Source organism: Spermophilus citellus (assembly GCF_964194105.1).
Source record: "Spermophilus citellus genome assembly, chromosome: 2".
Lineage (NCBI taxonomy): Eukaryota > Metazoa > Chordata > Mammalia > Rodentia > Sciuridae > Spermophilus > Spermophilus citellus.
The window spans coordinates 68,830,998-68,853,637 of NC_138183.1; the positions used below are offsets into that span (position 1 = coordinate 68,830,998).

At 40.4% G+C, this 22,640-nt stretch overlaps 1 protein-coding gene across 7 annotated transcripts in view; it reads right to left on the reverse strand.

Moving 5' to 3' along the window:
- SMARCA2 (SWI/SNF related BAF chromatin remodeling complex subunit ATPase 2) overlaps positions 1-22,640 on the reverse strand; it is a 166,855-nt gene that overhangs the window by 86,708 nt on the left and 57,507 nt on the right. For all 7 annotated transcript variants that reach the window (XM_081282449.1, XM_081282448.1, XM_081282450.1 and 4 more), the window contains 9 exons: positions 21,906-22,036; positions 21,625-21,682; positions 20,352-20,452; positions 18,964-19,111; positions 15,446-15,609; positions 14,106-14,172; positions 13,332-13,442; positions 9,826-10,068; positions 8,324-8,437 (listed from right to left, as the gene is read on the reverse strand). In XM_081282449.1, coding sequence (XP_081138575.1) covers positions 8,324-8,437; positions 9,826-10,068; positions 13,332-13,442; positions 14,106-14,172; positions 15,446-15,609; positions 18,964-19,111; positions 20,352-20,452; positions 21,625-21,682; positions 21,906-22,036 — 1,137 coding nt within the window. The remainder of the gene's footprint in view (positions 1-8,323; positions 8,438-9,825; positions 10,069-13,331; positions 13,443-14,105; positions 14,173-15,445; positions 15,610-18,963; positions 19,112-20,351; positions 20,453-21,624; positions 21,683-21,905; positions 22,037-22,640) is intronic.

Consider the following 22,640-nt stretch of genomic DNA (forward strand, 5'->3'; position numbering starts at 1 on the left):
GATGGCCATAAACTTATCTGATGACATTTTCTCCTCATGAAGCCCATCTTCCCAATATGTTCTAAATATTTATTTATAAAATTCCCCTTCTCAGTCTATTCCCTAAAGACCTAAAAAGAGCATGCTACAGGGACACTGCTACATCGATGTTCATAGCAGCACAATTCACAATAGCAAGACTGTGGAACCAACCTAGATGCCCTTCAATAGATGAATGGATAAAAAAAAATGTGGCATCTATACACAATGGAGTATTACTCTGCATTAAAAAAGACAAAATCATAGAATTTGGAGGGAAATGGATGGCATTAGAGCAGATTATGCTAAGTGAAGCCAGCCAATCCCTAAAAAAACAAATGCCAAATGTCTTCTTTGATATAAGGAGAGTAACTAAGAACAGAGTAGGGACTAAGAGCATGAGAAGAAGATTAACATTAAACAGGGATGAGAGGTGGAAGGGAAAGCGAGAGGGAAGGGAAATTGCATGGAAATGGAAGGAGACCCTCATGGTTATACAAAATTACATACAAGAGGAAGTGAGGGGAAAGGGAAAAATAATACAAGGGGGAGAAATGAATTACAGTAGAGGGGGTAGAGAGAGAAGAGGGGAGGGGAGGGGAGGGGAGGGGGGATAGTAGAGGATAGGAAAGGCAGCAGAATACAACCGACACTAGTATGGCAATATGTAAATCAATGGAAGTGTAACTGATGTGATTCTGCAATCTGTATATGGGGTAAAAATGGGAGTTCATAACCCACTTGAATCAAAATGTGAAATATGATATGTCAAGAACTATGTAATGTTTTGAACAACCAACAATAAAAAAAAATGAACTTGAACTTAGGCACAGGCTAAATGCATAGCATTTGATATGTTTAAAATCCCATGTTCATAAATAATACCAGTAAGCTGCGAATTTCCAGAAAGGAACAGAAACATTTCCTTGTTATGATAAAATAGGCCAACTGCCAGATGTCTGACACATCTGCACCTGCTGTGTAGGTGATGCGTGGCTGAGGCAGGTGTCTGCAACACGTGCAGGAAGGAGGTCCATAGTCTAGTGTCTGATGCGACAACAACACACTTCCACATTTCCAGTACTCCAGGGACAAGAACCACTGGCCAGGGCTGGGGATGTGGCTCAAACAGTAGCGCGCTCGCCTGGCATGCGTGCGGCCCGGGTTCGATCCTCAGCACCACATACCAACAGAGATGTTGTGTCCGCCGAGAACTAAAAAATAAATATTAAAAATTCTCTCTCTCTCACTCTCTCTCCTCTCTCACTCTCTCTTTAAAAAATAAAAAAAATAAAAAAGAACCACTGGCCCAACAGCACCACAAATACATAGTCTATGTGACCTGTGTACACTTACTCTCCTTTCCTTGGGTTTTCCCCTTCTCTATAATTTCCAAATCACATCCCCTTACCTTTTCCATCCAATGTCCCCCACCCTTTCCAATTACTCCCTTCTCACCACCTCATCTCACCAGGTGGTAATTACCAATAAAAAAAGGAAAATGAAAAAAAAATTACATGCATGCATTAATATTAATATCTCAAAATATGATGAGTTACTTTTAGGGCATGGGACAATGTTAGAGACAGATGATTTATATCCATATTTCAAGATGCTAATTTGATGATACATAATATTCTTGAAAAATTCCTGCCTTATTACCCTACAATGCAGCTGAAAACCCACTCTAAGATACACAAAGAACTCAAAAAACTTCACAAATACCCCCCAAAAAATAACCCAATCAATAAATGAGTAAAGGAACTAAACAGGCACTTCACAGAAGAAATATAATCAACCAACAAATATGTGAAAAAAATATTTAACATCTCTAACAATTAGAGAAATGCAAATTGAAACTACACTGAGATTCCATCTCACTCCAGTCAGTATAGCAATTATCAAGAATACAAGTAAACAGCTCAGGAGGCTGAGGCATGAGGATAGAGAGTTCAAAGCCAGCCTCAGCAAAAGCCAGGTGCCAAGCAACTCAGTGAGACCCTGTCTCTAAATAAAATACAGAATAGGGCTGGGAATGTGGATCAATGGTTGATTGTCCTAAATTCATTCCCTGGTAAATCCCCCCACAAAAAAAGAATACAAGTAACAATAAATGTTGGCGAGGATGTGGGAAAAAAGATTCATTCATATGTTGCTGGTAGGACTACAAATGGATACAACTACTTTGGAAAGCATTATGGAGATTCCTTAGAAAGCATGGAATGGAACCACCATTTGACCCAGTTATCCCATTTCTCAACTTATGCCCAAAGGACTTAAAATCAGCAAACTACAGTGATGCAGCAGCATCAATGTTTATAGCAGCTCAATTCACAATAGCCAAGCTATAGAACCAACCTAGGTGCCCTTCAACAGATGAATGGATAAAGAAAATGTGATACACACACACACACACACACACACACACACACACACAATGGACTAGTAATCAGCCACAAAGAAGAATAAAATTATGGCATTTGCTGGTAAATGGATGGAACTGGAGAATATTGTACTAAGTAAATAAACCAGTCCAAAAAACCAAAGGTCAAATTTTCTCTCTGACATATGGATGCTAACCCATAACAAGGGAAGGTAGGGAGGGGAAGTACAGATGTACATTGGATTAGACAAAGGGGAATGAAGGGAAGAGAGAGGAGATGGGAATAGGAAAGACAGTAGAAAGAATCAGACATTACTCCTCTATGTTTATATATGAATACACCACCTGTGAAACTCCACACCATGTACAACCACAAGAATAGGATCCTAATTAGGGTATGTTACACTCCACATATGTATAACATATCAAAATGCACTCTCTACTGTCATGTGTATTTTAAAACAACAAACAAAAATATTTTTAAAAAAGAATCAGAGAAGATACAGGATGATATTCTTTCCACTGTTTACCTCTATTTACATTTTTTTATTTCAAACTTTATTCCTTTGTAGAATCTTTTAAGCCCTTCTGGGGACTAGAGTTATTAGTTTAGTAAAAAATCAGATAAGGGGCTGGGATGCAGGTATAGCGCTTGCCTAGCATGGAAAAGGCACTGGGTTCAATGCCCAGCACTGCAAGGAAAAAAAACAAAACAAAACAAAAAAACATCAGATCATATCAAATCTGCTGATCTGGTAAAATATATGGTTTCCACAATATGTAGAAAACGAATGAGCAGGCAGTAAGGATGAATGGGCGACAGGTGCTATACTGGTGGAGGTTCCTGCTGGGATAACCTAGGCATGTCAGACCCTCTGATATACACACATGGTATGGTGTCAATCTGAATATTAAATAACAATATAGCTTAATGTTTTTATTTTTTAAGAAAAAATAAACGTGTGGAGTTTCTAATATCATTCTACATCTGAAGGGATCACTAGTGTGCACCCTCCCTCACACACATCCCCCTACGTGTGCACCAGAGTCTCCTGACCTAAAGCACCTGAATGCCTGGACCATTCACCCTGCTAGGCTGGGTGATGTCGCCTTCCACTGCTACACCAGCACCTGGTGTAAGTAGATCTCATCTTCCAAGGCCAAGTATGTAGACCCCTCATCCCAGGCCTCCCATTTCTGGGGTAGCCCCTATGCCTGCCATGAGGTCTGAGTGCAGGACAATGTGCAGAATAGGCATCTAATAGCTATGAATCGGGAAAAGGGACAGAAAGAGTGATACCATGTAGACACACAGACCCAAAAGGAAAGGGCAAAACAGGTTTCTCTAACAGTGGTACCAACTTCAACTTGGTGGGGTCTGGCTTCACCCTCCACAAACACAATGGCACCTGAGTATACAGCACGCATGGGAAAGTCCCTCAAAATACACTGGTGCTACAAAAGTGAAATTTGTGATTTCTGGGGGCTAACTCCCCCCATAAGTTAGCCTCGTAAGAGTTAGTCCTAGAAATGGGCTACTTTTGTTCAAACTGTATGAAAACTTAAGATGCTGATCTCATGTACATGATAATTATATCCTAAGAATTTTATGCTAACAAATGGTCAAATTGGTCCTACAAGTAGGAAAATCTGTTGATTATACTGATGAACAATCTCTTCCCAAATAACCCTGTAGAAGAATTTAGCTTTATTCTTAATTTATGCCTGAATTCTGTCCTTCATTTACAATTTCCATTCCAAAAGTATGGATTATTAGATAAATGAACCCAGAGGACTATGTGTGATATATTAGGACTTTATGAACTGAGAGGATTTTTTTTTTTTTTTTGGTATTGGGAACTGGACTGGTGATGTAGTTCAGTGGTATTTTACCACTGAACTACATCACCAGACCTTCTTATTTTTTTTTTTTTAATTTTGAGACAGGTTCTCACTAAGTTGCTAAGGTGGCCTTGAACTTGTGATCATTCTACCTCAGCCTCTCAGTTATAGGCATGTGTCACCATGCTTGGCTGAACTGAGATTTCTAAACAACACGATTCAATTTATGAAAGCTTGGGGTTCTAGAATCCATATCATGAGCAAGGAATGGTAATGAGCAAGGATGGTAATGATTAACTAGAATAAGTATTTTAAGCTTTTATATGATGAATGTACAAGTTGTCCATCTAAACAAAGCTTTTTCAAGTGTTTGACACAAATTATATCAAAGTCAGGATTGATTTCAGTTAGGCCAACCTCTCTCTGATTAACCTCAGACATCATATACATATTTTAATATATTTAGACATCAATATATACATAGCCAGCTGTGTAGCTGATTTTTGATGACATGAATTAACAAAGGAGAGAGTCAGCACAGACAACCTCAAATAAGAGTTAAATCAAAAAATCAATTTTCATTTAGCTTAAGTTGTTTTATATAGTCCTTTTTCTATGAATTGGACTCTTTCCTGAGAACAGGAACGCTGCTGGCAGATTGGTGGTAGTGGCACAGTGTACTCCCTTGCTTATTAAAGGTTTCACTAGCCTTATAGTAAAGCTAACTTTTTATACAGCAGAGATGTAGTCATCAAATGGTGGCCCTTCTATACCTGCTTTAGTTTGACCAAGGAAGTACATGTAAACATGCTCAATACTATTAGACATTAGAGAAATACAAGTTAAAGTTAAAACATACCACTACAACGTGTTGAAATGGGCTAAAGATGTTTTTGAAAACTGACAGTTCCAAGTACTGATGAGAGTGTAGAGGAACTGGAATGTGCACACTTTAAGAGTAGGTCTATAATGTGGTTCAGACAGAGTAGAAGCCTCTGACAGAATGACGTATACAATGACCCCATGGTCAAGCAGTCACAGTCCTAGGTGTTGACCTAAGTACAATGAAAACCCATGTCCACACAAAACCCTATACATGAGTGTTTATAGCAGCTCTATCTTTAATTGTCCAAAACTAGAAATAATCCAGATGTCCCCTCAACTAAATGGTTAAACAAACTGGGGTGTCCATATAGCAGAATTATACAAAATATCATTAATGGTAAAAAGTGAACCAGCTGTTGATAGGAGTAACAACAGATGACTCAAACACATTAGGTGGACTGCAAAAAAGCAGATGCAAAAGGTTACTGATAGCGTAAATCCACTCAATGTGGAAAGACAGCCGATTATGGGTCACCTGAGGCTAAGAGCAGACAGAGAGGCTGATTAAAATGATGGCACCAGAGATCTTTATTTGGAGAGGAGTGATGGAATAGTTCTATAGTTTGGGTGTAGACATGCTTAATGTAACTATGCATTTAAAAACCCATTGAACTATATACATAAAAAGGAGTGAATTTTACTATCTGTAGATTTTAAAAACACTTTCTTGATTCTTTTCATAAATACCTTTGAGTACGACTGCTATGAACATATTTAGCCTTTTCCTGCCATCAGCCATGATTCCTCCATAGGTTCTTACATGGGCCAAGAAACACACATGTTGCTTGTGGTTATAAGCAGGTGGTAGCAGAAGAACCCCCTCAACCTCAAGAAGGATACTTAAATTTCCAATTTTCCCCAGGTTAAAAAAAAAATCCTAACAAGGCACAAAATGTGGAGGCTGAATGTCGGCCAAACAAGATCAAGACAGCCACAATCACATGCAATGTGACTGGTCCCCGCAGACACTGAATAGTTTATGGGGACAGAGATGTGGAAGGGCCACCGAAAGCACAGCAAAGAAGAGGTAACAGTGATAAAGAACTTGAAGTGGGAAAGAAAATGGATCTCTCCTTAGTGACAGAGGCAGCAACATTAGTGGAAGATAAGGACCATGGTATCAGCCGTTGTCACTAGCTGGATAGTGTCATAACTACTATACCCACTTAATCCTCATGACGATTCTGCAAGGCAGATATGTATATGTTCCAGTTCACTGATGAGAATACTAAGACCCCTTTGGGTAAAATGACTTGCCTAAGTCCACACAGTTAATAAGGAGCAGAGAAGGCAGTGGGGACTCATGCCCACTGATGGGCAGAGCCCATGATTCCCATTCCACAAACAGCCTCCAGGGAAAAGGTAACATGGTTAATTTTAAATCATGCATACCTATCAAGGTATCCATAAACAATATCACCCACAGAGTATTTTACATACCTTCAATATTATACCCCAGTTATTGAAGAGTATAGTATATTTATGCAGGAGACTTACTCATGACAATCTGAGAGGAAACACTTTTTTTTAAGTTTATCATCCTTTAAGGGTACTCAGGAAACTCTCTTGTAGAAAGAACTACAAAGTAAACATTTAGTAAAGCAAAGAATTCCTTTGTGGTATACCTGATCCCCCCATAATCTTTATGCTGCAAATGTCTGAATTTTTTCTGGACTGGTTTTTCTTAAAGCAGGACATATACTTTTAATTTGTAATGTGTTTCTAAAGGTCTACCTACATTAGCGAGTCCTGGAAGTAAATAAACAAGACGATTTATGGAATAAAGGACTTCAGTCAACTACCTTTTATTTTATACCTCTTCTAAAGAAAAAAAAATGAAGTCCAGGACATACTAAAATCATTAGCAATCCATCAATAACTTGCAGGACCACAGTAACAGCAAGACAGGAAGTACAGCAAGACAGCCAACTTGACCACAGCACTCCCTTGCCAGCTTATCTATTCAGCAACTCAACTCCATCTTGAACAGAAACCCAAAGAGGCCAAGACCACAGGAAGTCACAGTGAGTATCAATAGCACTCAATCCATAAGATGCATACACTAGCAAAATAAGATACTTCAATGCTTAGACTTTTACTAGGACAAGCATGACATAATTGTTTAAAATTTTTTTCTATTAATGAATAGGAGATATTTCAGGGAATAAAAGTTTCCCTTGGCAAAATGATCACTTTTGTAAAGCATCTTGCCAACTCCAACTTTAAAATGAAGAGGATGAACCAATCTGTCCAAAGATAGTTGTTACCCAGAAAGACCACAAACATATAAAAATAAGACATTTCAGAATTAGCTGATGTAAAGAAATGCAAATAACAATATCTCATGCAACAAATAATATGCAATGTTAAACAATCTATCTTTAAAACTTACACTTCTAATGTGTAGGGTTTCCAAAATAAGATCAGAGAAATATTAAAGTAATACTCAAATTCAAGCCAAAACTGTAAAGCTAAGAAAAAAAATTCTGAAACACTGAAAACTCAGTTTCCAAATCTTAAATTTTAGGTATAGGACAAAAACCAGGTCCCAGATGGGCTGGGGTTGTGGCTCCGTGGTAAAGCACTTGCCTCGCACATTTGGGGTGCTGGGTTGGATCCTCAACACCACATAAAAATAAAATAAAGATATTGTGTTCAACTACAACTAAAAAAACAAAATATTAAAAAAAAACAGGTCCCAGAATAATTAGATGATGTGTCTGTAGTCTGCAGGATGGTGACATCACAAATATCAAACACTGAATAAAGTTCCAGGAAATTAGGCAGATGCTTCCTATGTCCTTTGATGATAACAACACAAGTCCCAAACCATATATTCTTATTGGATTACAAGCAGAACAAGTGTAGTTCCTGCAACAGTGAACTCAATGAGGTCAGTCACTTTAAAAAAACAAAAACAAAAAAACCTTAGGTTAAAATGTGTTGAGACTCAATGAATTTGATAATTTCATAAAACCTAGCCAAAATCTTTTAGAAACCAGGCTGAGAATGCTATAATTTCCTTTCTCTCTCTTGCTCTATTTTGATAGAGCACTTTTAGGATATTTCGGATATTTTCAAGACACCTGTAACTAAAATATAAACTTGTTATTTTAGAAACATGATTTCAGGGGCAGGTACTCAAACATATTTGCAGGGGGTAAAAAACTCACAACTTTTGATTTTGCAACATACTTTTTCTGGGAGCTGAGATTCAACTTCTTTCTTCAGTCTCCTCAATAAAAATGGTCTCAACACCTTATGTAGACGCCTGATGATCAATATAGTTTCTTCTTCATTTAAATCCACCTACAAGGGAATCTTGGATGAACTTGATTTTTTTAAAAAAAGGATATTTCATATAATAAAACCTTATGTTACATGTATTACATGTGTCAATACATGATTAAGATGTTTACATGCATTAAAACCAGGTTATGCTGGTCACATATGCCACTAAATTCTCTTCTACCTGCCCATCAGGTGGCAACAAAGTGACCTCCGGATATATGTTTTTGTCTAAATACTTACTTCTGTGGAAAAAGACCCAGAAAACGAGTTTTAGATCAGTGTGTTAACAGCCCAACATTTTCTGGATTGACTGGCAATAAAGACTGACTGCAGATTGAGACAGAACGGGAAGAAAAAGATTGCTAGTAAATGTGTTCCTACTTCAAGCTTCAGCCTTCAGTTACCCTGACCTGTGGTTGTTGCAGATGTAGAAACTCACTGGGATACACGGACTTGAACATGACAAGAGGAAGAACACGAGTAGATCCAGCTTATGCTGGTGGGTCTCTAAGACCCTCCACCCGCCCTCTCTGCTCTGATGTTGTTCAAGTTCTATTTTATAAAATCCCCATATTATTTCATTCACCTTCCTCTGTTAACCTCTAGGGGGCAGAGTAGATCGAAACTACTTTCCACAAATGGACCAATTACCAACCAGCCGACAAATGGCAGCTGTGCCTACAAGGAACCTCAAGATTAGAGGGCCAGAGTTCAAACATAAATATTCCTATCCTAAAACATTCTTAGTGGCTTTTCATTCCTGTAGTTAAGGAACCACTAATCAAAATGGCATGCATCCATTTCGTTTCTTCCTTTCATAAGTGAATTCTAAGAGAAGATAGCTGAAGGAATGATAATAATGAAATGGAAATAGTCTGCTCTAGTTCTGATGAGAATTTATGTGCATTCAAAATGGAGGCTCACGCTGAAACCTAAAAAACATGGTGCAGGAAATGAATGTAAACTAGTTTAGTTTTACACAGAAACTCTACATGGAAATACTTCAAAGAGTAATCTATGTTTATAACATGGAAAGATTCATTGTAGGGTTTGTATTTAGATGATTGAGTTGACCTGGTTAAATTAATTTGGTAAATATCTCCAGGTCCACCTTTTTTTCTGTGGCTATAGCAGTCAAGCCTTCCTCCAAGTCAGGAACATTCTCTAGTGGCCTGGGACACAGGCTGGCAAAAGGCAAAGGGGTCAGAATACCCCACACACCTCTGAATTTGGAAGGGAAAATAATCCTAGAATAAGGCTATATCCACCCACTGATTGGAACCATAAAGCTAGTCACATGGTAAGCCACCCTGTGGGAGTTTTGTGGCTCTACTATTCTCAAATTTAGGCCCCTTGATTTCATATCATTGTCATGCATTAGGGAAAAAAAAAAAATCAACGAGTACCCTTTCACCAGTCATGGCAAATGGAGCATTAAACCACTGTTCAAATGTGCTGCAGCTCTTGAAAATTGTGGGGAGGAGGAAGTTCAGGAGGGCCCAGAGTTCAGGGAGCTTATTTTGCAGCGGGGTCCCAGTCAAGAGGATTCTCCTGGGGGCCACGTAGTGAGTGTTCAGGACCTGAGTCAGCTTGCAATGATGATTCTTCATTCTGTGGCCTTCGTCCACTATCATGTATTTCCACCGAATCTGCAACACAAAAGGAAAGGCCAACAACATACACTGAGCAAGAGAAAATATAATTTCCAACAGGCAGGTGAGGGTGAGAAAAAACCTAAGAATCCATCCTTGGTACATAATGTGGCATAATAAGCAGAAAAAACGATCTCAACACACTATTTCCCAGGCCTGATAGAGCATATAAAATATCTTGTGGTAATGGAATGTTAAAGCAACATTCTTCTGCAGAGGATGCATGACTCCAAGTCACCCTTTATGAGGAAGGAAACTTGGGCCCAAAATGAAATGGTTGATCCTGCATCTCCCCTCCAGTTCTCCTTCTATCCATACTGTCTTATGTCAGCTATTCCAGACTTCATGGCCATGGCCCTGCTCACATGCTGAGGGCCATTGCCAAGTAGGAATGATGCATCGATATTTCCTTGCCAGCGTACCCCATGTTAAATGGACTTGCCTTGGAAATTTGCTGTGACCTTGCATGTGTGTTTGAGAAAAGTGACCCTGCTCAATGACCAGGGTGGATCCAGGATTAGGGTGTGTCCTGCAGTTTGAGGAAGTATCCCGCTCCTTGAGTTAAGGGCGTTCCCAGTTTAAGACCTTGGGTTTTAGGGAAGTTCGATGTTGAGGATTATTGCTGCTGGAAATAGGGCATTCCTGCTACCTGAGCTCCTTTTGAGATTCAGAGAGTATTTTGGGAAGGAAGCCTCGTGGAGTAGGTGAATTGGGTGGCAGCAGAACTGGGATTGCCCGAGAACGTGTGTGGAGGCCGGTGTGAGTTCGGGAATAAAGAATTGCTGTTTGAATCTACAAAAGTGTGTGGTGGCTCGTGATTCTGTGCCCAGCCAAGACTGTGGCACTCACATAAGCACAGATTATATAGGTACCCACTTGAAGCCAAAGTTCATGTCTGATGTTTCCAAGATAGTACCAGCAGGTATCTATAGCTGAGATACTCTTAGCTTTGCACCTTCTTTTTTTGGGGTGGGGGCAGCACCGGGGATTGCACTCAGGGGCACTTAACCACTGAACCATCTCTCCAGTCCTTTTTTATGTTTTTATTTTGAGACAGGGTCTTGCCAAGTTGTTTAGGACCTTGCTCAGTTGCTGAGGCTGTCTTTGAAATCATGATCCTCCTGTCTCAGCCTCCCAAGCTGCTGGGGTACAGGCATGCACCACCAAGCCCGGCTTGCACCTTCTTTTCTCTTAATATAAGCTAGCTACTATCTTTAGGGCTTGGCACAGTGTTGGTTTTTATGTTGTACCCTTTTGTTTTGTTTGAGTTGATTGCTAACAGTAAAAAGTTAAGACTTTTCACATAAAAATCTGAACGTTCAACTTCTTCTCAAGCATCTGGGTTCCCCCAGTTCATGCATATTTCTTACCTGCGAGATCCAGAACCTGTTTTATCAAAAATAAAAATATACTCACTGGCAAAGAGGCAATGCAAAAACCTCATTCCTCTGGTTATGCCAAAACTGCAAAATTCAACAGGACAAATTCCCCCACATGACTATCACAAAGTCAATAATGGGAATGCATGATCCTCCTTCCTCGGTCTATTCCTTTTCTCTTTTATATCTTACCCTCAGCCCTCTTCTGACTGATGGTGAGGGATGTTCCACTAAGCCTTTCCATTCCCTGCACAACAGTGGCAATGGCCAAGAAAAGCATCTGCTGCTCAGATGTCCCTGGACCCTGCTGCAAAGCTCTTAGTGAGAGGAAGCTGACAAGCAATGTATTTACAGTCCTCACCTTCCTCATTAGAAGCACCAGTACACTGGGGAAAAGGAATAAAATCACCAGTTTGGCTGGAATATACAGGTAAAAGAAACTACCAGAATTTTTGTCACTTTCTCTAGAGTGTTTAAGAATGACTACAGTTGAACAGTCAACTCTCCCAGACCTACCAAAGCATAAACAGAGGCCTGCAGACCAAAAATATACTAAAATAAATACTCTTAATCTACATTCCTGCCTAATTTAGCTTATGAAATAATAAACAAGGAAGCAGAGGCCTTTGATTTTGCTATTGGGTCTACTACTAATTAGGTCTTCCACTTGGAAAAAATTACTACCCCTTTCTGGAGCTCCAACTCTCCAGCAACAAATAAAAGCAATGTATCTCATTACCAGGCGTCTCCAATGAATTTTGAAATACATATGCAGAAGATACGATGTGAATTGTTTTAAAAAGGATCTCAAATGTACAAACACATTCCCTTAGTAATAATGGAAACACGTCATTTTTGACATTGTCAAATTCATCTCTGACTGTGAGGAATGGGAACACAGCACTGTTGTCAGTGCCATCTCAATTATTAAACCTCCCCTGGGAACACGTTTCCTTTATGCTATTTCCTATGATGCCATGAAAGGAACTCTCAGTTCCCAGAGCAAAGGTTTAATGCAGAGATAGAACAAACCCCCAGAAACAGAGATTCTCTTCAATTCTGGCCATAACTCAGTTTCAGATTATAGTGGTTTCAAAACCCCACAGGGTAAAAGAAATTACCAAGGGGGAAAAAAATAAGTTTTCATGATTTGTTCCATGAAAAACCCTACTTCCATCTTTCCACATGAACATATTCAGAGATAAGATGCTATAAATGGAAAAGAAAAACCCTTCTCTGTTGTGCTAAAGGACAACATAGCACATACAAATGAGGAGACATACAGGTCACAGAAACAACTCTTTTTCAGCTTCAGATAAATAGTCACAGAACAACCCTGAGTAATCTGAGCAATGATCGCCCATCCTTTTACCAGGAAAAAACCAGAAAACAGATACAGCACAGGAGACTCAGCTTGAATAAGTGCTCATACGGAAAGGGACCATATGGAGAGGTACCTACTCATCTTTGGAGAGAGAGAGAGGCACCAGAGGAATGAAGTTATGCTGACAATAACCCAGGGCGACAAAAACAATTATTTCTTCCCAAGCACATTCAGGGTTATTGGAGAGAGAAGCTGCCAAAGGAACCAAAGAAACCCAGGTGAATTTTTTTAAAAGATGTCAACTCGTTAGCTATGAGAAGATGGGGGAAATCCCAGCATCAATCACACTCACTCCAAAAAAAAAGAAAGACAAAGAGAAATCCATGGCCAAAATATATCACACTCATTAAGAGAGAGAGAGAGAGAGAGAGAGAGAGAGAGAGAGACACCAGCCATCCAATGATCAAATTATACCATTGAGTATAATTTGAGGGATACTTTACACTCTGCAGAGATGGTCCATAATTAGAGATAAAAGAATTTCTTTAAAAACATACCTTTGCAAGAATGTGCTTGTCTTTTATAATGTACTCGTAAGTAGTCAAGAGGACATTGAATTTGCCACTCCGTAGCTGGGGGACAAGGGAGCGGCGCATGGCAGGGGTACCCTGAATGGAAAGAAAAATATATAGATTACCTGATGGAAAGTACGTGGGTGCTATTTCTCACTATTCATAGCCTAATGGAGCCTAGACGTGACATTCCCACATGTGTGCATTATCATATCCTGATCCATTATCCGTGAAGAAAGTCTTGGCTAAATCACGCACATCTTGACACTTTCTAGGCCCTTATAGGAAGGTTTTCCTACTTAAGACAGAGGGAGGGAAAAAGAAGAGGAAATTGCAGCAAGCTTGCAGTAGTAGGGAACCCGCTGATCGGCTGAAAGGCTCCATTTCTGTGGGAGCATGCAGCAGGCAGCCCCGGCGCCCTGGTAATTGCCTGGCTTTGCAGGAACATTCGGCACTGTAGCAGCCCACAGTGAGCCAGTCAGCAGCACGCAGAATGTGCGATATTTGTCATTTGTATTACTCTCATCAGAAACTTCGCAATATGATAATTAACAATTTTCTTCTGCATTTCACTATCTGAAAGTAATTATGGTTTATTACAGTAATCTTCTTGGGATGATTAACTCTCACTGTTTAGTACATGATGTACATGACAAAACTTTACAACCAAATACAGTTCACAGATGTGCATATGGAATGAAGAAAATAGGGTCTATTTTTTGCTTTTCCACATTTATATATAAATACAGCATTCCAAACCTTGTAAGAAATTTTCACCACAGAAGGAGCCCATTTGTCAAATTCATATGTCCAGTTAGAAAGAGTCCTATAGAACAATGACAAAGAAAAATACAGTAAAAAAGACATTTGTATAAAAGTCAATGTCTAAAAAGATGTTCTTATTTATTTTCAGGCCTTGCCTTAAAAGGGGCTAGAGAATATAAACTATCTCAACTACATACTGATTTTTTTAAACTTATAGATGGACACAATACCTTTGTTTTATTTATTTTTATGTGATGCTGAGGATCAAACCCAGAGCTTCATATGGGCTAGAAAAGCACCCTACCACTGAGCTACAACCTCAGCCCCTACATATTGATTTTTAAACCTGTAGAAATAAGAGACAAGATAAAAATAAGCTGCCACAAATGGTAACAACTTTGTGTTTCATAAAAAAGAAAAAAACTTAAGAAAAAAAATGTAAAAGTACATGAATACAGAAAAACTAAATTTTAATATGATCATGAGAAACAGCAACTGCCACAGCGAGGTGGGGAATCTTTAGAACTAGTCATATAAGTTCAGAGAAAACTTGATTGAGGGGGGAAAAATCATACATATGAAAATATTAGATAAATCAGGGAAAGAAATACTGTATGACTCTTTTGAGTCAGAACCTGCAGAACAGATAAAATGCAAAGGATGCCCACATATAGGGGAAACAGACAATTCATAAAGCTGCCACTTCACGCCCTCGTCAGATCCACGCACTCCCAGGGAGGGTGGCTGTGAAGAGTTATTCCTTCACATAGGAGCCTCCACTGAAGACTCGGGAGGAAACACCTAGTGGGTGAGGCAGTGGGAATGTAATGGTAATAGCAAAAATTAGTCTTTCTGAAGCAGCAAAGCCACTGAAACACAAAGTGCGCACACTGAAGTTAGCTTAATGCAAAATTCAGTTATAATTTTGATTTCCGTTCTGCTTTAAAAGATTAAGGAAAACTTCTATAGATAATCTTTTGTGTATGTCAAGAAAAAAAAATTTTAATCTTTAAAAAAAAAACCACCTATATCTTTCTCTTTTGTGAGCCACTTGAGAGATGATTGACAAGACCCACTAATAAATACAGTGATACAGTGTGCAGGCTGTGTAGACAGTGATGCTAATTGCTGATAAACTCACTTGGTCCCATACTTAATTAGCCAATCAAAAAGGCTGGGGGAGTAGGAAATTAAAACCTAAATTCAGATTACATGCACTTGGTAATCCTACTACATGATACAATTCTGTCTTCCGTGAGAAACAAGGACAAGCTACTAATAGGGCAATCTACAATGTACAGAACAGTGACTGTGGAATAAATGACTTGACTTACGAAAGGGGAACAATGATGAGATAGGGGCCATTGAGTCTTTTGTGCTCCATCAGATAAGTGATGAGTGCAATGGTCTGTATGGTCTTGCCTAGGCCCATTTCATCAGCTAAGATTCCGTTCAAATTGTTATTATACAGGGAAACCATCCATTCCAGGCCCTGGAGCTGAAATGAAGAGTAATTGCTTCAATTATCCAAGATCTGCACAGGTAATTAATACTAATACAACTCAAGTGAGGCTGTGACTTCTTACCTTCCCCGTGCTGTATGCCGGGTTTCCCACAGTAGAAAACTGGGGGAAGCACCAACACAAAAAGAATTTAAAATATGAGCCTGTAATCTTCCCTGCTGCTTGGCAGGTGTTGAGTGTTAATCATATTTAGAAATGATGGGCTACAGCAAACTGGTGGGATTTTAAGCAGTTCTGCTGCTCATCCCTACTTAGCATTTCACAGTATATGACATTCTAGAATTATTACAAACGAAGAAAACCCAAACCCAAATCTATTCCAAACACTCCAAGAACAAAAAGCCAACAAGAGGATTAAAGAGGAACAAACCAGAAGGCAGGTTTGGCACACAGACCATTAATCATTAGAAACATGCTTCTTGGTGATGCCCCCAGGGTGCATCCCCTCAGTGAAGAGGCACTGACCAGGGAGCCAGGGCTACTCTGCTGGGCCCATGGGAGGGCATTTCTTTTCTTGGCAGAGAGAATGTTCCCAGGCAGCACATGGAGACTCTGCCATGTGGGTTCTCCAGAAAGGCGGCACACTGGGAGCTGATCGCCTGGAAACCTGTTCGACATATCTTAAAGCACAGAAGCCCTGCGCTTTGGATTCTTCATGTTAAGTACAAAAGGAAGGTAATAATGCAAAGTTGTTAAAACTCCCTCCCCAATAACCAACTCCCTTGCACTATGATATCAAAGATGCTGCGTTTAAAATGGCAGAATCAACCACCCACCCCCACACAACGTACAATGCATACATCCAGAAGTCAATTTGGCTTACCAATGAAGTTATGCTCAGTGAATGGTTAATATCAATTCATTGTATGTAAGAACAAAGTGAGTTATTTGTGTATTTAAAATATTTATTAAATGACTATTCTTTGCAAAGGATCACCAAGGAGCTATAGCAGATGGATACCAAGGTGTGTAAGATGCAAGTCTCCCTTTGCAGTCAAAGAGGAAACAATAAACACCTATACCCATGTACCGAGAAGTAGCCAACAGTGACAATGTTATGTGCTAAAAACTGTATTAGCCAGAATTTTTCTTAGGTAGATTCTACAATGGTTTGAAAAAAATATTTTCATGAGCTGCATGGAGTACCTGGTGAAAAAAAACAAGTCATCCTAAAGGTTTCTGCACAACTACAGCAAAACCAAGAGATACAGAGAGAAACAGAAAGAGCCTCAAAGAGAATGGGCAAAAAGAGAGGGAAGAAGGGGAAATAAACGGAACCCACAAGGTGCTGGGCAAGAAAGGCTGTCTGCCTGCAACATGACCCTGATGCCACCAGACTTTTAGGAAAGTCAGCTAAATGCCAGGAGCCCTGGATACTTAGTGAGGATAATTTTTTTTTAATGAAACTGAAAAAGGGACTGAATTTTGTATCTGTGTTAATTCTGGATAAAACAAATGCAGAAACTTGCAGTAGAAAGGACTAGAAATTCACAGTAACTATAGACAGTGATGGGGACTTTCCTAGGCTGTGGGATTGAGACAGGGGCAGGTGTGGCTCTCCAGGAAGTAGCAGGAAGGCCACAGCTATGTGTGTCAAGGTTAAATAAATAGTAAATGTACAAAATCCTGTCAGGAGCAAGACAGAAAGCTTACTCATAGAGAGGATGACCATGCAAAGCTGTGAGCCATAATTCGAATTGATTAGTGAAAAAACAGAGAACTCATCAGGCAGATAAAGGTGCAGATTTCCAAGAAGAAGAAACTTCACCAGGCAAATATCCAGAGGGAGACTGTACAACCCACATCCAGGGAATCTTCCAGAGGAGGGGAGAGGGACAGGACTCACATTTGGAAACCAGAGGAGGGAGGTTTGAAACGGGAGTGATGAGGAGTGCTTACAGAGGTGCTGGAGGGCAGGAGGGAATCACATGGCATTAAAAAAAGTTACTGATGAATAATCCAAAAATGAATCTCTTATACAGGTACACGACAGTTCGTTAGACTACACCATGAGTTAATATCCATGTCAGGGAGAGACAGCAATGGTCCTCCAAGTGTGCTCCAGGGACTCTGGGGTCACCCAAGATCTTTGTAGAACATCCAGAACATCCTAAGGTCGAAACAATTTTCATCATAATATCAAGGCATTATTGGTCATTTTTACTGCACTGACATCAGCACTAATGGTGCAAAATAAATTGTGGGCACAACTTCTGGCACTTTAGCACCAATCCAGGCAGCATGGTACAACCAGTTGAGGCATGCCCCCCTCTCATGTGACAGCAGCAAACAGTGCCAACTTTTAAGAATGGATAGGACCTGGTGCCAAGAAGCTTAAGAACCACTGATCTAAAGCATGCACTTCTTCATGCATTTTCTACAAGATACACATTTTATAGGACCTTCATAAGTGATATAAAAGAATGGCTTTGGTGATAAAAGAAGCTTAATAAATACAAACTTAAGCAATATAAATAAAGATATTTTACTGCACGATGCGGATGTGCAGCATGGATTTCCGAGAGAGGCAAATGCCAAGGGGACCATGTCTGGTTGGCTTGGGGCAGACCAGAGTTATGCCTATGGCCAACAGTAAGAGCCCCTACACAACCACACACGTATCCAAATTTAGAATAGAAAATTACATGATGGTCCCAGTTACAGTTGAAAGTATTTCCCCCAAACCATTATTATTATATATAAATATATTTTAATAAAAACTCATGGAACCAATGCTTCCAATGAACGCACTTTGAGAAAACACTACAGGAAGTAAAAGGTGAAAGAACGGGCCTCAATCCAGGCAGATCAAATGAAAATCTGTTGTTGATAGCCTAGTTTTTATTCAAAGCACAGGTGCTTACAACTATATGGTGCCTTTCAAAAGAAAAAGCATAAATGTAGTAGATTATACTAGCTGGTAAGATCCATAGCATGAAACTCTAGCTAAAATTAAAACTTTTAAAGAAATATTTCATTTACTTCAGGTACGGAGGTTTTCTATGCTAAAAGGATGTGGCTAGATTTTCCATTTTGAAGAGATCCACACACAGTGAAACTTTCCAAATGTTAAGTCAGTATTCCTTATAACAAAATTCATCCCCAAAACTATAAGAGAAAACCGGTATGGTGTGTCCTGCAAAAGAAGACAACACGTGTAGAAAGACGCTGAAAGAAGGATTACAGACTTGATGGAGGGACTCTCAATATAAGTGACATGACCTAAAATGTGTCACCGTCTTCAAGCCATCAAAAGCTGCATGACACACTCCAATTGACCTCAGGTAACACACAATGGCTTGCCAAGGACACACGGACATGCTGATCACCTGGTAATGCTTCAGAGTCCCATTGATGAGGAGGGCAGACTGCTTCTCCACCCGTTCCGAGATGGCATGAGCCACAGTGTAGTAGGACTGGGACCCCCTGGCACTGTACTGCATGCTGTATTCATCATCTACATCTTGCTTCGCGGTCCTGAGGACAACAAAACGGAGACTCACACATGGTCACTTGAGTGTGGTGCTATTTCACCCCAAAAAAGAACGGAGAGTCTAAAAAAGCTGCAGTACAGATAGTTTAGCAACGACTACATGCCTTGTACTTAAAACACATTTGCTATAATCGTCACAGAAACGAAGCAAGGTAAGCATTATCCCGATTCTAGGCATATAAGGAACTTGAGGCTCAGAGAGGTTACTTCCTCTGCCCAGGCCACAACAGGTGTCCTTGATCTCCAAAGACTGAGAGGGGCTTGAACCCTACAGATACAGATTAATCTTCTGCCAATGAATTTGTTCTTTTCACAGAACATTGGCTAAAGACTGGAGGACATATGGGAGAGGATCAAAGAGGACATTACAGGGTTAAGAAGGAAGGAAGGTAGTCTCTGATCTTTTATGCCTTGTTAATGAGGCCATATTTTACTCCATGGGCAATAAAGAGCCACGGAGGTGTTCCAAACGCCTTCAGCAAAGGAACAGGAGTGCATTGGGAAAACAAAGGTTTTTGAAATGGGGCAGCTAGCTATGGAAAAGGAGGGGGGAGAATATTAGGATGTTTATGGTTTTCAGAAAACAATTCAACTTTTAAAATTTTCCTTTTTGCATACTGTTTCACAACAATTTTCTTACAATAATACAACTTTCCTTATAATAATGAGCTATCCAAGCAGAGAGATGTGTAGATCACTGATAGGATGGTAAGACCTGGTACCCAGAAGGGTGGAGTGGGTATTGAGGAGCTGGGTGGAGCCCAGGGCTGACTCAGCTATGGCAGCCAGGGTGAGACATGGAATGGCATTGCAAACTCGGGTTTCTGGGTGAGGGTCCCATTAAGGGAGGCAGAAAAAGCAGGGAAGCAGCTTCACCAGATAGGGGTAAATCTGATTATTCCCACTTGGGACAGAAGTGCCAATGACCAGTGTGAACAGGCCACAATGGAGGAGGGAATAAGGAAGGAGAAGAGTGGGGAGGAAGGGAGGGTGGGAGGAAGGCGAGGAGGAAGGGAAGAGGAACAAAGGGAGGAGATGAGCAACATGGAGCCTGTGGACCTGGGGGCCTGGAGCTCAGTGACCTCTGAGAGGCTTCGGGGACAGTGCCAATCAACTACAGGCATGAAGATGGCTCCCTCCCTTAAACAATAGTTTCTAAAGGAAAAACCACACAGTATGATCCTCATGCAGTATATCTCCAAGGGAGAAAACAGAGACACATACTCAATGATCTGCTTCGCATCTTTCTCGGAAACTTCTTCACTGTTTGGATCCAGGAGGATTTTCTCTTCGGTTTCCTGCCTACTAGACTCTTCTTCTTCATCCTGGGAAAGGAGCAAAGATATGGGGAAAACTACCTTTTAACGAGGGAATTTTATGATTGGCATTTCCTGAAAAGAGAAGTTGCATCCAACTTCATGAATGAAGCCATAAATACAGTGAAGAGAGGAAGTAAATTTAACATCTACTTACCAGGCAACTCACCACTCCATTTTTGTTTAGAGCATTCAATGGGAGAATGAAAGGGACCCTCTGGGGACACTAGACCCTTGCTCCCAAGAGTAAATATGTAAAAATCATGCCATGAATTTGCATATTTGTCATCATGTGGTTATCAGAGAGCCCGGTACACCATATCTGCTACATCCCTCTCTCCAAAGGCAGGCTTCAGACATCTTAACATACTCCTTCTCCTAAATACGTTCCCTATGAATATGCCTGCAGAACTCCAAGGATCCCCCAAGTGCTCCGTGCAGAGGAACACTGCTTTCTGCTGCTGGTTCACATCACACATTTCTGAGTATTTAAACTTCTTTTAATCCTTCTATTTGTAATTATTAAAATTTTACAACTGACCTAACAAATACCGTAATTATTTCCTAGTTTCTATTCAAAGTATCCAAGATTCCCAATTTATGTTCTAGACATTAAGAATTCCTTCCAAGAGACTGAGAAGTGTGCTTCTCTTTAGGTAACAAGTATATCTAAGGATTCAAACAAAAATCACATTTAGAGAGAAATCCAGAGGATCGATAAACTCATTAAGCCAAGACCATGGTACTCTTTTTATCTAAGTTCTCAGGTTTGCACCTTCAAATGGACTCTAAGGCTCATGGACTTCGAAATTTTTAGGCAATTAACTCTCACTGTGAACCACTCGGAGGCATGGGACTGCCCTTCCCAATGAAATCCATCGTCAATTTTCCCCTAAAGACCTTTTCACCATCTCCAATTTAATGCCCACTTCTCTTCTCTTGGTCCCAAATGAGTTTAGAATTCACTGAGCTTCCCCATCAGCCGGGAGCCCCAGGAGATCAGTGTGGCACTAGGCATGTATCATCAGAGCTCTTGCACATGCTTAGCTCCAACCTTCACCTGAAAGCCAACCCTAGAGGAAGAAGGGACAGAAGGACTCTGGGTCTGGGACTCCATTAAGAAAAAACTTTCCTTCCTTTTGAACTTAAATAGTAAACCCCAAACACAGATGTATACATACCTCCTCCTCATAGTCAGAATCACTCTCTTCACTGTCAGATCTAGGGGCAACTTCATAACTAAGGAAAGGAATAGAGAAAAAGAAGGGGGTTTAGTTCTTTAAATGGTGAAACAATAGACACGCAGGACTTAAGGAGCATGTTCTGTGTACAGATGACAGACGCAGAAAAGCACTTCCACCGTCTCAGCACGCCCACACTGTTTTAGTCTCAAGGACTTTACAAGGATCATCAAAACCTTAGAAGCCCGAAGAACACCAGTAATGGTGCTTTCATGCCATACCCAGGATTCATTTCCAACCAGGCGTCCAGCTGACTTGCTTTGGGTGCTTCTGGTCCAAAGAGGACTTTGCCAGTTTCTGTGTGAGTCACTTTGACAGGCAGGTCACTCATCTGACTGCTCTCATCTATTGGCTAGAAGGGGGGGAAAAGTCATGTCACTGCTGGATCTTAAGACACCCTCTCGGTCGGCACTAGACATTTCTCAGCCATTTGGCTGCCCAGCATCTGAAACCTTTCCTTGTGCTTTGAAGTTTCACTACCTAATGTGTCTGGGGGGGGGAAGTGAGAGGCCACCTCCCACTAAAGAACTGAAAATGCCAGCCTCCCTGGCAGCTAAGGTGCAGGTTCGAGACCTTAGCTGCTCCAACTGTATGCATTCACCAACACTCTGATTTAAGAGCTAAAAGTTCAAGGCAGTGGGGACCAACCAGTGCACCAGAAGGCGGCAGATCACAGTGGCAGCCATGTCAGTGAAATGCCATGGGCTCAGTCAAGCTCCCACTCCCAACAGCAGCCAAGTAAGTCTTCAACAGATTAGTTGCACAGTACCATACTGGTCAGAGTTCTGGGTCTGATTCTCCAGTATTCCTGGAGATCTGATGAGTTACCAATATCCTCCTACAGGGTGAGCAGCCCTAATCCAAAAATAATCAAACAACTCCAAAGCTTTTTGAGTCTGACATGACACATACAAGTAGAAAACTCCACAACTCATAGAACGGGTCACAGTCAAAAC